At 42.7% G+C, this 18,246-nt stretch overlaps 1 protein-coding gene across 1 annotated transcript; it reads left to right on the top strand.

Moving 5' to 3' along the window:
• Positions 1–366: 366 nt before the first annotated feature.
• On the top strand, positions 367–13,830 carry LOC139545070 (zinc finger protein 366-like). The gene is made up of 8 exons (XM_071352452.1): positions 367–1,076; positions 3,372–4,394; positions 5,883–6,050; positions 7,700–7,850; positions 8,157–8,243; positions 8,635–8,826; positions 10,323–10,497; positions 12,467–13,830. The coding sequence occupies exons 2-8, from the start codon at positions 3,376–3,378 to the stop codon at positions 13,207–13,209; spliced, it is 2,535 nt and encodes an 844-aa protein (XP_071208553.1). The 5' UTR covers positions 367–1,076; positions 3,372–3,375; the 3' UTR covers positions 13,210–13,830.
• The last annotated feature ends 4,416 nt before the right edge of the window (positions 13,831–18,246 follow it).

An 18,246-nucleotide genomic window follows, 5' to 3' on the forward strand; every position in this document is an offset into this window, starting at 1 on the left:
CCAGTTCAAATATTTTGTATATGCACCCTTCATCACTTTTAAAGAGTATTTGAAATGGCCCAACTGAGCTCTTCTCCCATGGTGCAGTTGGGTTATCCTTCCCACATGTGGCTGTATTGACTCACTACATGTTACACTGTCATACATGAGCCAACTCAATCCTTCTGTTTATGCTGAATAAAATCTACCCATCACCCAAGAGGCTAAAGCAGACTAGTTGAACAAATGAATACCTTGAAATACTCTAATATTCCTAGTCGTTACGTTGATACCCTAGTATATGTGTAAATCAGACAGAGCTTCACTTTGATTTAGACGTGCGTCTAAATGACTTGGAATACTGTCATGTCATCAAGACACTTAAACGTTATATCATCACCATGAGCATTCACAGAGCATACACCAGCTTCACATGACAACATATTCATTACCTTTCTGTGGTGGTTCCTAATTGGCCAATTAAATAATCTATGCAGAATTGTCTTTCCAGCATCACATTTTTTCCACACATCCTGAAGCCATTATTGCACTAACTAACGTCACAGATGTTATGTTTAAGCAGTGTGAATCTAGTATGTGAGGGGTATCTGCAGGATGGGAAAAACAGGGTTGTGAAAGTGATTCCCAGAACTGTTGGTTTTGGCAGTTGAAAACTCCTCTCCTAGACTTCCATGCTTGTTTACCAATGCACAACATTCAATCAGCATTGTACTACTATTCAATTGTTTAAAACAAGCCTCATCCAGTCTCTCCCAAAGCTGTGTAAATCCTTATTTTGTAGAGAAATTGAGATGTCTATCTAGTGTTTCCTTATTTTTCAGCAGGAAGGCTTGTTGACTTCCTCTCCCTCCCTTCCTTCCTTCTCTCCGAAGGTACTCATCTGAAAAATGAGAACAAAGCGATTGTTCCTGTTCTCTTTCTTAAGTCACATCAAATGCTGTCCGTGGACGGGTGGCTCATTGTCAGGACAGCAGCAGGCCAGAGAGATCGTTACAGGAGCTGGAATACAGCCTAACACAGCTACTGCACTACCACTGGACAGAGAGGTTAAGCCTACACTGAGCTACACTGAGCTGGTGAGTCTCTCAGGTCCAGCTGAGGACTAACAGGGCATGGCATGACAGGAGGGTGAGGGGGGGGCTTTTGTTTTATTGTCTTAGTTGTGTTATATTGTATTCACTGGGGATATACACTAGCAGGGCAGACAGAGAGAGAGAGGAAGAGACAGAGTGGTCTTTCAATACTGCACCGTTCTGTGTAGAATAGACAGTAAGGGCATGGTTCTGGAGAACATTCTTGCATTTAAAAAATGTTGAGAAACGGTGTGTATTGCCTAAATAGAGATATTGTAAGTACTTGTGTATCTGACAGTACTGTGTGTGGAGCAGAGTAATATAGTGAACGTATTTGAGGTGATTCATAAAAATTAATAGAGAAAGTGTTTGAATATGCATTGACATCTGGTTGATAATGAATTGCTTGAGTGTCTGACAGTCAGGTGACTGGTTACCTGTGACTGGTTACTTGTCATCTGTGTGCATTTGAGGAAACATTTGATTTAACTGGTTTTCATAATATCGTAATATGTTAATATCGCATACTTTACATCATGATATTCTTTCACACTGTGACTGGAATAACACACTGAAGCTTAGTAGCCCATTATTAAGTGTATTTTTATTAACAATAATTTAATTGTGACCTAATCTTTATTCTTGATGATGACCATCACGATCCCAATCCCTATCAACATTGGAAATCCTCAGTGGTTTTGCTCTGTAGATTGACAGCAGTTCAGAGAAATATCACACTCTGTATTTACATAACTGGCATCATTATTAATGAACCTTTTACAGCAGTGGGCTAAAAGAAATCAACTTTGAAACAGAAGTATACACCTGACACACATGGTTATGGGCACAAACAACAAAAAAGAAGACACCTGTAAAATGTCAGATATACAGTGCATTCGGAAAGTATTCTGGCACCTTGACTTTTTCCACATTTAGCCTTATTCTAAAATGGATTAAATAGTTTCCCCCCCTAATCAATCTACACACAATAACCCAAAATGACAAAGCAAAACCAGGTTTTTAGAAATTTTTGCAAACGTATTGCAAATAAAAAACAAAAATATCACATTTATGTAAGTATTCAACCCTTTACTCACTACTTTGTTGAAGCACCTTTGGCAGCGATTATAGCCTCGAGTCTTCTTGGGTATGACGCTACAAGTTTGGCACACCTGTATTTGGTGAATTTCTCCCATTCCTCTCTGCATATTCTCTCAAGCTCTGTCAGGTTGGGTGGGGAGTGTTGCTGCACAGTCTCTCCAGAGATGTTCCATCGGCCACTCAAGAACATTCAGATACTTGTCCCAAAACCACTCCTGCGTTGTCTTGGCTGTGTGCAGCCATTTAAGAATGATGGAGGCCACTGTGTTCTTGGGGACCTTCAATGCTTCGTCAATATGGGGTATTGTGTGTAGGTTGATGAGGGGAAAAAATTACTTAATCCATTTTAGAATAAGTCCGTAACGTAACAAAATGTGGAAAAGGTCAAGGGGTCTGAATACTTTCCGAATCCACTGTAGAGTTGAAATCTATTCAATTTTGAGGTTGCATTCCAATATTACACTTTATTTGACATTGAAACACAGTATTTTTTATCATCTTTATTAATAATAAAATGATGAAAAATATTAATAACATTCCACCCATGAAGCCAAAGAGAGCGCTTTTGGTCATTGACTGCAGGAAAGGGCTACTAACAGTATTGTCTCGTCCTCTTTTAGCCGAACTGCAGAAGTTGAACACTTCATTGTTTGATTGTCTGATTCCCTCTGTCACAGCCAATCTCCTGTGTCCAACTGTCTTCAGCTCATAACTACAAAAATGCCAACATTAATCCGATCATTCACACTCTATAGTGGATGTAGTTGGTTGGCTCGTCTTAAGCAGAGTATGCAGATCTACAAAGTGGTCAATTTGTTTGGAACTTGTGCTTCTCTAGACCTAAGTAAGAGATCTAACACAGAGTTGTAGTGGAGGACAAAAGGAGAAGTGGCCTTCCACCAATCCATGGAAAAAGATGAACAAAGCAGAGAGAGGAGGAGAAGTGAACGTTAGTTCCTGTTTCAGAGGAATGGATGGTAGAGGAAGAAGGGATGGTAGTACAGAAGCGGGAAGTGACAGGTTATAACGGTGTAACAGAGGACAGCGATTAGTGTTGTCACGGCTACCTGTGCAGTAGGTAGGTAACTCTAGAAGGACTGTTTCTCTTCCTCAGGTGTTGGAGAAGCATGCTTATGGTAATCATATTGTAATGGTTGACATACATAACTGATTTCCTCTGTATATTTCCCCATGCAGGTAAATGATGGACACAGACATTCTAGGTTTCAGACCTAGGAGTCCTCATAGGGAAGACCTGAGACCTGTCTCTCACCACAGTCTTTATCTGAGCCCACCTCCACTCTACCTGAACCCGACCAAACTCTCCCTCTTCCCGACCAGAGAGGCCTACAGCCCCCTGACTCACCATCGGCCCCTGGGCTCTGAGGGCATGCATTACACCCAGAGGGAAGGTTCCCAAAAACGCAAAAGGAGGCCACAAAAAATGGAGGGTTCCGAATCCCCTACAGGAGACATGGAGGAGGTGGAGCGTCGAGGCAACACCAGGACTGTTGATCTCTCCCACCTTCCGTTCTCCCTCCCTCCTCGCCCACGTCTCCCTCCCTCTCCCATGCCCATTCCAGGTATGATCGACCTGAGCCGGCTCCAGCTGCACCACAGGGCTATGTCCAGATATGAGCCAACTATGGGCCTCCCATTGCAGGTGAAACAGGAACCACTTAGCCCCTCACCTTTGTGGCCTCCCTCTCCTCTCCTCCATCACCACCCTCCTCCCCTATTCTTCCCCCCTCTCCACACCAGCCTCCTCCCCTTCCCCTTCTTCATGCCTGGGCCCATCATGCACCTCTCTCCTGGAGCCTTCTACCCCAGAGAGGCACTACGACCTAGTCGGCGCAGCCCAGACGGAGGGCCCCGAGGTGGGATGACCAGCGCTGAGAAGCTGGGTCTCAACATCCGCATTGACGACAGCTACCACGTAGATGTAGGAGGAAACCAGAAGCGTTGGAAGTGCCGTACGTGTGAGAAGTCATACACATCCAAGTATAACCTGGTGACACACATCCTGGGCCACAGCGGTATCAAGCCTCACAGCTGCCATCTGTGTGGGAATCGGTTCAAGCAGCTGAGCCACCTGCACACTCACCTGCTCACCCACCAGGGCACACGGCCACACAAGTGCCAGGTGTGCCACAAGGCCTTCACCCAGACCAGCCACCTGAAGAGACATATGATGCAGCATAGTGACGTGAAGCCGTACAGGTCAGTAATGGTAATCTTTGTCTAGATTAGAGTTACTCGAGTTACTAGACTAGAGTTACTCTTTATTTAGTCTAGCCGAGAATTAAGAAAATTAGTTCAACAAGGACCTTACATTACATGCCTAGTCTGTGACTCAAACGCAGACCAAGGATAGAACAAACTTAGACCTGTCCATGAATTGTCATCAGTATGGGAGAGTGGGGTAAGTTGACAAAAATGTTCATTAAATGTTTTCATTCAGCATCACTCCATCAAGGGAAATATAGTATTCTTTCTAACAAAGGTATCTACATAGACTCCGTTTTCTCAGTTTATTAGGTACATCACCCAATTCACGAAAATGGCTCACTCCTACAGACAGTGAGTCACGTGGCCATGGCTTTCTATATAAAGCAGGCAGACAGGCATCGAGGCATTCAGTTACTGTTCAATTGAATGTTAGAATGGGCAAAAGAGAGACCTAAGAGGATTTGAGGTATGATCATCGGTACAAGGCGTAATGGATCCAGTATCTAAAAAAATGTCCGCCCTCCTAGGACTTTTCACGCACAACAGTGTCTAGGGTTTACCGAGAATGGTGTGACAAACATAAAACATCCAGTTAGCGGCACACCTGTGGGCGAAAACAGCTTGTTGATAAGAGGTCGAAGGAGAACGGCAAGAATCGCGCAAGCTAACATGCGGCCCACAAACAGGCAAGTAATGGCGCAGTACAACAGTGGTGTGCAGAACGGCATCTCGGAACGCACAATTAGTCAGCCCTTGTCATGGATGGGCTATTGCAGCAGACGTCCACACCGGGTTCAACTCCTATCAGCTAAAAACAAGAAGAAGCGGCTCCAGTGGGCATGCGATCACCAACACTGGACAATTGAGAAGTGGAAAAACCTTGCTTGGTCCGACAAATCCCGGTTCCTGTTGCATCATGCTGATGGAAGATTCAGGATTTGGCTTAAGCAGCATGAGTCCATGGACCCATCCTGCCTGGTGTCAATGGTACAGGCTGGTGGTGTAATGGTGTGGGGAATTTCTTCCTGGCACACATTAGGTCCTTTAATATGAATTGAGTAACGTTTCCATGCCCTGGAGAATTCAGTCTGTTCTGGAGGCAAAGGGGGGTCCAACCCGGTGCTAGATAGGGTGTACCTAGTAAACTGTCCACTGAGCGTGGTTCTACCTCGAACCAAAAAGGGTTCTCCTATGGGCACAGCCGAATAACCATTTTGGAACCCTTTTTTCTAAGCGTGTAGAGACCCCAACTGATGCATAGAGCAATCTTAAAATTATTTACTTTGGTTTAGATACAAGCTTCATGAAATCTCTAACACAATAAATCTGTTGTTATTTTTAACGTAACTTGCTTATCACTTTTTCCATGTGGTTTCTTCCTTCACAGACTCCATGAAATTAGGACCTCTTCCGAAATATTTGGTCAAATTATTAATTTTGTGTATGGGTTCTACTCCTATCCTCTCCTCTCCTCTCTAGTTGTGGGGTGTGTGGGAGGGGTTTTGCCTACCCTAGTGAGCTGCGGGCCCATGAGCTGAAGCATGAGAAAGGCCAGGAGAATGTGTGTGTGGAGTGTGGTTTGGACTTCCCCACTCTGGCCCAGCTCAAGAGACACCTGACGGCCCACAGAGGACCCACCCTTTACAGGTAGCCTACGTTACGTATGCCCAGAAACACCCGATGGGTTTCACATTACCTCATGTGTCTGTTACCCCAATTTCTGCTTGTAGATATTTTACATTACCTCCACTGGAAGATTTGTGGGTTTGACAGTAAAAAAACAACAAGCGGGTTATCAGGAAACTGTTACTTTTTGGCTAAATCCAGGCCACATCAGAGTGTGGGTTTTCTGTATAGAATTATACTTCTATTTCATTCTATCTCAATTCTAATTCTCATTCTATTTCGATAGTTTTCTGTCCAGGTGTAGCAAGTGTCTGTTTTCTGTCCAGGTGTAGTGAGTGTCTGTTTTCTGTCCAGGTGTAGTGAGTGTCTGTTTTCTGTCCAGGTGTAGTGAGTGTCTGTTTTCTGTCCAGGTGTAGTGAGTGTCTGTTTTCTGTCCAGGTGTAGTGAGTGTCTGTTTTCTGTCCAAGTGTAGTGAGTGTCTGTTTTCTGTCCAGGTGTAGTGAGTGTCTGTTTTCTGTCCAGGTGTAGTGAGTGTCTGTTTTCTGTCCAGGTGTAGTGAGTGTCTGTTTTCTGTCCAGGTGTAGTGAGTGTCTGTTTTCTGTCCAGGTGTAGTGAGTGTCTGTTTTCTGTCCAGGTGTAGTGAGTGTCTGTTTTCTGTCCAGGTGTAGTGAGTGTCTGTTTTCTGTCCAGGTGTAGTGAGTGTCTGTTTTCTGTCCAGGTGTAGTGAGTGTCTGTTTTCTGTCCAGGTGTAGTGAGTGTCTGTTTTCTGTCCAGGTGTAGTGAGTGTCTGTTTTCTGTCCAGGTGTAGTGAGTGTCTGTTTTCTGTCCAGGTGCAGTGAGTGTCTGTTTTCTGTCCAGGTGTAGTGAGTGTCTGTTTTCTGTCCAGGTGTAGTGAATGTCTGTTTTCTGTCCAGGTGTAGTGAGTGTCTGTTTTCTGTCCAGGTGTAGTGAGTGTCTGTTTTCTGTCCAGGTGTAGTGAGTGTCTGTTTTCTGTCCAGGTGTAGTGAGTGTCTGTTTTCTGTCCAAGTGTAGTGAGTGTCTGTTTTCTGTCCAGGTGTAGTGAGTGTCTGTTTTCTGTCCAGGTGTAGTGAGTGTCTGTTTTCTGTCCAGGTGTAGTGAGTGTCTGTTTTCTGTCCAGGTGTAGTGAGTGTCTGTTTTCTGTCCAGGTGTAGTGAGTGTCTGTTTTCTGTCCAGGTGTAGTGAGTGTCTGTTTTCTGTCCAGGTGTAGTGAGTGTCTGTTTTCTGTCCAGGTGTAGTGAGTGTCTGTTTTCTGTCCAGGTGTAGTGAATGTCTGTTTTCTGTCCAGGTGTAGTGAGTGTCTGTTTTCTGTCCAGGTGTAGTGAGTGTCTGTTTTCTGTCCAGGTGTAGTGAGTGTCTGTTTTCTGTCCAGGTGTAGTGAGTGTCTGTTTTCTGTCCAGGTGTAGTGAGTGTCTGTTTTCTGTCCAGGTGTAGTGAGTGTCTGTTTTCTGTCCAGGTGTAGTGAGTGTCTGTTTTCTGTCCAGGTGTAGTGAGTGTCTGTTTTCTGTCCAGGTGTAGTGAATGTCTGTTTTCTGTCCAGGTGTAGTGAGTGTCTGTTTTCTGTCCAGGTGTAGTGAGTGTCTGTTTTCTGTCCAGGTGTAGTGAGTGTCTGTTTTCTGTCCAGGTGTAGTGAGTGTCTGTTTTCTGTCCAGGTGTAGTGAGTGCCAGAAGAGCTTCCAGTACCCCAGCCAGCTGCAGAACCACATGATGAAGCACAAAGACATCCGGCCATACATCTGCAGCGAGTGTGGCATGGAGTTTATACAGTCCCATCACCTCAAACAGCACACACTCACACATAAGGTAAGACTGGTGGGGTTTTCATACTGTCCACTAATGTCAACATGTGTGTTTGGAGGGACGTGTCTTTACATGGCTAGGTTGTGTTGTGTTGTGGAGATTAAGTGTCTGTGGGTCAAAGGGGTGTTAAGGCAGGCTTTATCTGTTGACAGCATCAGCTGGCTGGTGCCATGACACGTAGCCTACATCAAGGGCCTTTACATTTGTTGACATTAAATGTTTTTTTTATGGGATATACGTACATGACAGTATGATGACTTTCACACTACAAATTTCACATCATTGTTTCTGCTTCAAACTGTCTTTTAGTACTACATGGTGAAGCCAGGACAAAGAGCAGATCTCCTCAAAAACCTTGAGCCCAGCAAACAGACAAATGACACTTTAGAGAGAGATGTGAGTGCATGCTACAGTAACCGTGGCTACAAGTTCAGTCATGTAATATTGTGAGAATCCTATTATTCTGACTTTTTCCGGCGATACAAGGCATCCACTCTCTTGTTGTCAAGCTAACATGTCTTTCTTGTCCTTCTTGTCCCTGATGGCCTTGCTTGTCAACATGTAAGACAATTTTCCACTATGATGGTTATTTAAACAAATTAACAATTAATTAAAACATTCTCTCTCTCTCTCTCTCTCTCTCTCTCTCTCTCTCTCTCTCTCTCTCTCTCTCTCTCTCTCTCTCTCTCTCTCTCTCTCTCTCTCTCTCTCTCTCTCTCTCTCTCTCTCTCTCTCTCTCTCTCTCTCTCTCTCTCTCTCTCTCTCTCTCTCTCTCTCTCTCTCTCAGGGGGTGAAGGAGCACAAGTGTCGTATCTGTGGTCGGGAGTTCACCCTCTTGGCAAATATGAAGCGCCACGTCTTGATCCATACTAACATCAGGTCTTACCAGTGTCACCTCTGCTTCAAGAGCTTTGTCCAGAAACAGACCCTCAAGGCCCACATGATCGTCCACTCTGACATTAAACCCTACAAATGCAAGGTGAGTGTTCTTATGGTACAATATGTTGAGGAGAGCGCTAGAGACAGTTTCATTTATGACATTTCAAAATCAACTGCAACAACTCCTTTTATTAAAGCCGGGGTATCTTTCCTCCGACACATTGGTGCGGCTGGCTTCCGGGTTGAGGGAGCAGTGTGTCAAGAAGCAGTGTGGCTTCAGGGGACACATGGCTCTCGAACGTCGCCTCTCCCGAGTCCGCACAGGTGTGGCAGCGATGGAACAAGACTGTAACTACCAATTGGATATCACAAAATTGGGAATAAAAAAATAAATAAAAAATAACACAAACAATAGTTTTATTACTATAATATAAAGTCTAGAGAAGCCAATAGACACTCTGAAGCAGCTCAACACTGTTTCTGAGTGTCTGTATGACCTTGTTCACTAATAGAAGAGTTGAGACGATGAGGAGAATGTAGACAGAGAGAAGATTTGGCAGTGAGATCCCTCCTCTTCCATAGGAAGGATATCGCTGCACAAACTGCCTCTCTAACAATGGCCCCCAGCCTCCCCGGAGATCAGGCCCCGAAAATAGATTTCATCTCGCTTTCTCTGCTGCTGGAGGGAACACTTCCTGTTTTCTCACGGTCCTCTTGGACAGTTTACAGTCCCGCTCTCCTCCTGAAGGAAACCCTAATCAAAAAGAATACAGAGGAAGGACAGCGCAGGAGTTGCCCTTCCCATCCCTCCTCTTCTGGCCCTTTCTCTCTCTCTCTCTCTCTCTCTGTCTGTCTGTCTGTCTGTCTGTCTGTCTGTCTGTCTGTCTGTCTGTCTGTCTGTCTGTCTGTCTGTCTGTCTGTCTGTCTGTCTGTCTGTCTGTCTGTCTGTCTGTCTGTCTGTCTGTCTGTCTGTCTGTCTGTCTGTCTGTCTGTCTGTCTGTCTGTCTGTCTGTCTGTCTGTCTGTCTGTCTGTCTGTCTGTCTGTCTGTCTGTCTGTGTGTGTGTGTGTGTGTGTGTGTGTGTGTGTGTGTCTGTCTGTGTGCACACATACGTTCATGATTGCGTCCAGCTCCTATTACAGCTCTGAATGCTTTGAGGATTCGTCATCTAACACATCAGTTGTTTGATAGAGAGGAAGGTTTGATAAGTGGACACAGTTCTAGACTTGCCGTCGTTTTTCTGCCCTTGAATGGTGTTTACTATACCAGGAAGTGCTATGATGTGGTTCGAGGAATAATGGAATTCCCAAATTGTAATCAAGGAATGTGTACACAAACTATTTCAATAGTTGGTATTCAATGCATTTGTTTGAGGAAAAATTACAATAATTATTTGCCAAATTGCTGGTTTGGGTTTATCAGCTGATTGTCTGTTGCTTCCAAGCACATGCACTGCTTTCCTAGGAGCCTGATGAAGTCTTTTAATGCCGAAAATAAATCTGTTCCACATTCTGTTTGTTCTTCAATTCATGTGCCTTATTGGTTCGTCCGTGAGCACATATCTGACAATTTTATTTTTGTTCTTCCTTGTTTTCAGCTGTGTGGGAAGGAGTTCAACAGAATGCATAACCTGATGGGCCATATGCACCTGCACTCTGACAGCAGGCCCTTCAAGTGCCGCTACTGCCCCAGCAAGTTCACTCTGAAGGGGAACCTCACCCGCCATATGAAGGTCAAACACGGGATCATGGACATGGGCCTGAATGCAAGAGGTAAGCAGTCCAGGCTATGGATAAATGCATCATATGGTTCCTCCCTTTCTGCAGTGAGACTTTCTATAACCTTCCTACCCTGAAGCTAAATCAGAATCAGCCAGTCAAATTGGGATAAACAGTTCCTTCGGAAATTACTTTTCTACATTTTGTTAGGTTACAACCTTATTCTAAAATGTATTGAATTGTTTTTTCCTCTCATCAATCTACACACAATACCCCATAATGACAAAGAAAAAACATATTTTTGCAAATGTTTGCTAATTTATATAAATAAATAAAACGGCAATATATAATTAACATAAGTACTTTGTTGAAGGTCCTTTGGCAGCAATTACAGCCTTGAGTCTTCTTGGGTATGACTCTGCAAGCTTGGCACACCTGTATTTGGGGAGTTTCTCCCATTCTTCTCTGCAGATCCTCTCAAGCTCTGTCAGGTTGCATGGGGAGTGTTGCTGCACAGCTATTTTCAGGTCTCTCCAGAGATTTTTAATTGGGTTCAAGTCCGGGCCACTCAAGGACATTCAGAGACTTGTTCCGAAGCCACTCGGGCATTGTCTTGGTTGTGTGCTTAGGGTTGTTGTCCTGTTGGAAGGTGAAACGTTGCCCCAGTCTAAGGTCCTGAGCGCTCTGGAGCAGGTTTCATTAAAGATCTCTCTGTACTTTACTCCATTCATCTTTGCCTCGATCCTGACTAGTCTCCCAGTCCCTGCCACTGAAAAACATTCCCACAGATGAGCCTTTTACTGAGGAGTGGCTTCTGTCTGGCCACTCTACCATAAAGGCCTGATTGGTGGAGTGCTGCAGAGATGGTTGTCCTTCTGGAAGGTTCTCCCATCTCCACAGAGGAACTCTGGAGCTCTGTCAGAGTGACCATCGGGTTCTTGGTCACCTCCCTGACCAAGGCCCTTCTCCCCCAATTGCTCAGTTTGGCCCAGATGGCCAGCTCTAGGAATAGTCTTGGTGGTTTCAAACTTCTTCCATTCAAGAATGATGGAGGTCAGTGTGTTCTTCGGGACCTTCAATGCTGCAGACATTTTTTCCTACCCTTCCCCAGATCTGTGCCTCGACACAATCCTGTCTCGGAGCTCTACGGACAATTCCTTCGACCTCGTGGCTTGGTTTTTGCTCTGACATGCACTGCCAACTGTGGGACCTTATATAGACAGGTGTGGGCCTTTCTAAATCATGTCCAATCAATTGAATTTAACACAGGTGTACTTCAATCAAGTTGTAGAGACATCTCAAGGATGATCAATGGAAACAGGATGCACCTGAGCTCAATTTCGAGTCTCATAGCAAAGGGTCTGAATACTTATGTAAATAAGTGACATCTCAATCACCAGACAGGTCCTACAGGCCCTCGTTTTGTCGCACCTGGACTACTACCTAGTTGTGTGGTCAGGTGCACCAAAGAAGGACATAGGCAAATTGCAGTTGGCCCAGAACAGAGCAGCACGTATTGCACTTAGATGTACACGGAGGGCGAATGTCTTGACATGCATGTCTATCTCTCCTGGCTCAAAGTTGAGTAGAGATTGATTGCACACTATTGGTCTTTGTTTTATTATATATTGTATTCTATATTGCATTATATATTGGATTGTGTATTGTATTATATGTTGTATTATATATTGTATTATACTATATTGTATTATGTATTTTATTATATATTGAATTATATAATGTATCATATTTTGTATTATGTATTGTATTATATATTGATTTATATATTGTGTTATGTATTGTATTTTAAATTGTATTAGGTGTGTCATGTATAATATGTATTTTATGTATTCTATTTGTTGTGTTTTGTTTCCTGTTTGGACCCCAGGAAGAGTAGCCTCTGCCTTGACAGCAGCTAATTGGGGATCCTAATAAAATACTAAATACGTACCTCTGTTGTGATATGTGTCTCTGTTCTCCAGTGTTCAGCAAATTCAGATTGTATCATGTGTCTCTCCTCCAGTGTTCAGGCGGCGGGGGCGGTTCTGCTTGTCGGCCCCTCTGGGTCTTCGGACCCGCTCCAGCCAGGAAGAGCCTTTTGACCTCTCCCAGAAGCCCCGGCCGCCGCGGCCCAGCCTGCGCCTCTCCCAGTCGGACGGGGAGAGCGTCCCGGGGAGCTCCTGCCAGGAGGAGGATGAGGAAGACAGCCTGTACAGGAGGAGCCAGTACAGCCCCGAGGTCTACCAACACCACACTGGGGGACAGGGGTACAGGTCTGATACAGATAGACAGGTGTATGGACAGAACATGGAGACAGGTGGACAGGGGTACAGGTCTGAAACAGATAGACAGGTGTATGGACAGGACATGGGAACAGGTGGACAGGTGTACCCGCCTAGGGCAGGTGAAGAGGTTAATCAGCCTGTGTCAGATCCAGGTGTTGCAGAGGAACAGGTGTACCAGCGTGTGACAGGTAGACAGGTGTATGACTCCGACTCCGAGCTGGGGGGCCAGCTGTATGAACAAGAGGCAGGTGGACACCACATCGGTGACAATGTGCGTTACCCTGGGTCAGGTAATACAGGTAAACATGTGTACCACTCAGATTCAGAGTTAGATGACCAGTTGTATAAGCCTGACCCTGACCAGCTAGAGATAGGTGACCAGGTTTACCATTCTGATGCAGGTGAAGAGATGATGGACACACCTGAACCATGTGAAAGAGACTACCACTCAGACCCAGGTGTTTATTATCAGAAACCATAGGGCCTGATAAGGAGAAAGAATAGGATATGGTGAGAGCTGGAAGCAGGGTAAAGGAAGAACAGAGGAAGAAGCATTGACATTCTTAGCAGGAGGAGTAGGGAATAGGCTACTGTGCTGAAGAGAAGAGGGTCGAGGACTATTCCAAAAGGGGTGGGGAGATAATTAAGTAGTACCTTGAATAAGCTGTGAAGCGTATTGTATTTCAGACTGATAGGACTGACAATACTTGTGCATGTGAAAATATGTGTCTTTAAGAAAATGTTAAGCTTACATTTGCATGAAATTATGATGTAAATATAATGAAAATTGTTAAGAAAATATGAAAATATTTTGTCCTAAATTGTTATTTTTTAACTAGTACTTTTATAAAGCCAATCTGTAATGAATGAGCATGGGATTTCAATGTGATAACAATCATTTATCTTTTGTAATGGTAGTTTTAAATGATTTTCTACTGAAAGTTTTCATCAGTCTGTAAATTGTGTTGTTTTGTTGTGTGATGTAATGAGTCAACAAAAGTTTAGGGAAGCCATGATTTTGTGATTTCTTGTAAACACTTGAGTGACTGACTTTGAAATAAATGAGTGTCTGTAATCTGTATTTATAAAAAATGAACTGAGATTTTAAAACACAAGGTTGTGTTTTATATTTCCACGTGTAGAGGATAGTGAGAAGGCACACCACAAGGTAGGAAGGCTATAATATATAGTCATATACCCCAGATAAATGCAGTAAAATGTATTGTTTTAAAGTGTCAGCCATAGTAGTACAGCCTCCCTGGGCCACATAGGCTACTACTCAACTCTATATGGGGCAGATACCCTATCTGTAGTCCCTTCCTGTCTTATCAACTCCACAGCATCTTTCAATATGACTCTGTCAAAGCCTTGTGTATATGGCGAAATGTCCTGCTGATAATTCAAATCGAATCAAATTGTATTCACCTTACGGTGAAATGCTAACGAGCCCCTAACCAACAAAGCAGTTAAAAAAAATATGGATAAGAATAAGAAAAAAAGTACAAAGTAATTAAAGAGCAACAGTAAAATAACAATAGTGAGACTATGTACAGGGGGGTACTGGTACAGAGTCAATGTGCGGGGGCACCGGTTAGTTGAGGTAATATGTACATGAAGGTAGAGTTATTAAAGTGACTATGCATAAATGATAACAACAGAGAGTAACAGCAGTGAAAAGGGGGGGGGAATGCAAATAGTCTGGGTAGCCATTTGATTAGTGGTTCAGGCATCTTATGGCTTGGGAGTAGAAGCTGTTTAGAAGGCTCTTGGACCTAGACTTGGCGCTCCGGTACTGCTTGCCGTGCGGTAGCAGAGAGAACAGTCTATGACTAGGGTGGCTGGAGTCTTTGACAATTTTTAGGGCCTTCCTCTGACACCGACTGGTCTAGAGGTCCTGGATGGCAGGAAGCATGGACCCAGTGATGTACTGGGCCGTTCGCGTTACCCTCTGTAGTGCCTTGTGGTCGGAGGCCGACCAGTTGCCATACCAGGCAGTGATGGAATTGCCAGTAATCTACCAGTAATGTATCCACATTTGCATTCTATAGCAACTACGGTATGGCTGACGATAAAAGAGAAAAATGACAACACTGGAATAATGAATAGTGAATTTCCATTTCTAGCCTGTCATGTGAAACAGCATAAAAATATATACAGTACCAGTCAAATGTTTGGACACACCTACGCATTCAAGGGTTCTTCTTAATTTCTTTACGATTTTCTACATTGTAGAATAATAGTGAAGACATCTAACTATGAAATAACACATATGGAATCATGTAGAAACCAAAAAAGTGTGAAACAAATCAAAATATATTTTATATTTGAGATTCTTCAAAGTAGCCGCCCTTTGCCTTGATGACTGCTTTGCACACTCTTGGCATACTCTCAACCAGCTTCACCTGGAATGATTTTCCAACAGTCTTGAAGGAGTTCCCACATATGCTGAGCACTTGTTGGCTGCTTTTCCTTAACTCTGCGGTCCAATTCATCCCAAACCATCTCAATTGGTTTGAGGTCGGGTGATTGTGGAGGCCAGGGTACAGATTCACAAAACACTTCTTATGCAAAAACTTAAGAGAAAAAATAAGAAGTTCATAAGATAGTTCATAAGTGTAATTCCTCAACAATATCTTAAGATTTTTTTTATTTTCTCACTAACTTTTCAAATATCTCTTACAAATCTTCTTAAGATGTTTGTTGCTAGGCAAACATTTTAGCTAGCTATCTAGCTAGCTATGGCAATCATGTTAGCATATTTCTTACTGAGATTACTGTTCTAAAACATGTTCTTGGGGTTAAAATAATCAATACTTTCAGATTAAGTTTGTGAGTAAATGAACATGTTCAGTTGCTTTCATTAGCTTTTTCTCTAACTGCCCTGAGTTTAAAACAAGTGTTTAGCTATCTTGGAATTAAGAACATTTCCAATAACCTTATTTTGAAGAATCTAATTTCTTCTTAACTTTTTTCTTAAGGAGAAACATAAGAAATAGCACAATGAATGTTCAATAACCTTTTTGAGGAATAGCAACTTTGCTTAACTTTCTTCTTAAATCTATAGTTAAGGAAAATATGGCAGTTAAGAAAACATTTCTTCTTAATAAGGTTTTGTGAATCTGGGACCGGATTCACAAAACATTACTTACGAAAAAACTTAAGAAGTTTCTTAAGATAGTCCGTAAGTGCAATTCCTCAAAATGTTCTTAGGAATTCATAGTTTTCTTAGGAACTTTGTAAATATCTTTCCTAAGAACTTCGTAAATATCTTCTTAAGTGACATTGACATTGGTGACGTGCTTGAAACCAATAAATAACCCTTTGTGACAGGGATGATAGGATTTGGACCACTACAATAAAGTGTTGATATTTCTATTTGATTACATTTATTTATCTGCTTTATGTCTCAAGATAAAAACAAATGTTTGCTCGCGAACCTTTTATGCACAAAAACAAATGTTATTGTTTCACACATTATAGCCATCAGACTAGCTATGTCAAAAACAGAAATGGAAAAGATTGCTGTGATGGTGGAGGAAATAGCAGCCAGGAAAAGGTTGCTGTTGGGGAGACTCAAAAACTGTGTGGGCACTGCCGGGACCAAAAAGAGAGGATGAGAGCGAGAGTGGCTGAGTTTGTCTCTGCCGTATGGGGTATGGCAAGGGACAGTGATAACACCATAAAAAATAGTGGTCAAACATCAAGTCGGCTGCTAAGAAGGGCAAACCGGATGGGATGGCGTATCGCTGCAGAATGCTGTGGTAGCCATGCTCGTTAAGTGTGCCTTGAATTATAAATAAATCACCGACAGTGTCACCAGCAAAGCACCCCCACACCCTCACTAATCCTCCTCCATGCTTCACAGAGGGAACCACACATGCGGAGATCATCCGTTCACCTACTCTGTGTCTTACAAAGACACGGAAGTTGGAACCAAAAATCTCAAATTTGGACTAATCAGAACAAAGGACAGATTTCCACTGGTCTAATGTCGATTGCTCGTGTTTCTTGACCCAAGCAAGTCTCTTCTTCTTATTGGTGTCCTTTAGTAGTGGTTCCTTTGCAGTGTGACCATGAAAGCCTGATTCACGCCGTCTCCTCTGAACAGTTGACGTATCTGTTATTTGAACACTGTGAAGCATTTATTTTGGCTGCAATCTGATGTTCAGTTATTCTAATGAACGTATCCTCTGCAGCAGAGGTAACTCTGGGTCTTCCTTTCCTGTGGAGCTCCTCATGAGAGCCAGTTTCATCGTAACGCTTGATGTTTTTTGCGACTGCAAAAAAGAACCTTTCAAAGTCCTTGACATTTTCTGGATTGACTGACCATCATGTCTTAAAGTAATGATGGACTGTTATTTCTCTTTGGTTATTTGAGCTGTTCTTGCCGTAATATGGACTTGGTCTTTTACCAAATAGGGCTATCTTCTGTATACCACCCCTACCTTGTCACAACACAACTGATTGGCTCAAACGCATTAAGAAGGAAAGAAATTCCACAAATGAACTTTTAACACGGCACACCTGTTAATTGAAATGCATTCCAGGTGACTCCCTCATGAAGCTGGTTGAGAGAATGCCAAGAGTGAGCAAAGCTGTCATCAAGGTAAAAGGTGGCTACTTTGAAGAATCTCAAATATGAAATATATTTTGATTTGTTTAACACTTTTTTGGTTACTACATGATTCCATATGTGTAATTTCATAGTTGTGATGTCTTCAATATTATTCTACAATGTAGAAAATTGTAAAAATAAAGAAAAACCCTGGAATGAGTAGGTATGTCAAAACCGTTGACTGGTACTGTATATATATACAGTTGAAGTCGGATGTTTACATACACTTAGGTTGGAGTCATTAAAACTTGTTTTATAACCACTCCACCATTTTCTTGTTAACAAACTATAGTTTTGGCAAGACGGTTAGGACATCTACTTTGTGCATGACACAAGTAATTTTTCCAACAATTGCTTCCAGACAGATTATTTCACTTATAATTCACTGTATCACAATTCCAGTGGGTCAGAAGTCTACATACACTTCGTTGACATTGCCTTTAAACAGCTTGGAATATTCCATAAAATGATGTCATGGCTTTAGAAGCTTCTGATAGGCTAATTGACATCATATGAGCCAATTGGAGGTGTACCTGTGGATGTATTTCAAGGCCTACCTTCAAACTCAGCCAGAAATCTTGCTTGTTTGTAGGTGACCAAATACTTATTTTCCACCATAATTTGCAAATAAATTCATTAAAAATCCTACAATGTGATTTTCTGGATTTTCTTTTCTAATTTTGTCTGTCATAGTTGAAGTGTACCTATGATGAAAATTACAGGCCTCTCTCATCTTTTTAAGTGGGAGAACTTGCACAATTGGTGGCTGACTAAATACTTTTTTGCCCCACTGTATATATATATATATATATGCACACTGACAGTATTTCCCCACTTAGGCTTTGCAATGGTGCCAGTTTGTTTCTGCTTTAGACAATTCATAGTTGTATTTATTGGCTAGGC

This window comes from Salvelinus alpinus, chromosome 19 (genome assembly GCF_045679555.1).
Source record: "Salvelinus alpinus chromosome 19, SLU_Salpinus.1, whole genome shotgun sequence".
Taxonomy (NCBI): domain Eukaryota; kingdom Metazoa; phylum Chordata; class Actinopteri; order Salmoniformes; family Salmonidae; genus Salvelinus; species Salvelinus alpinus.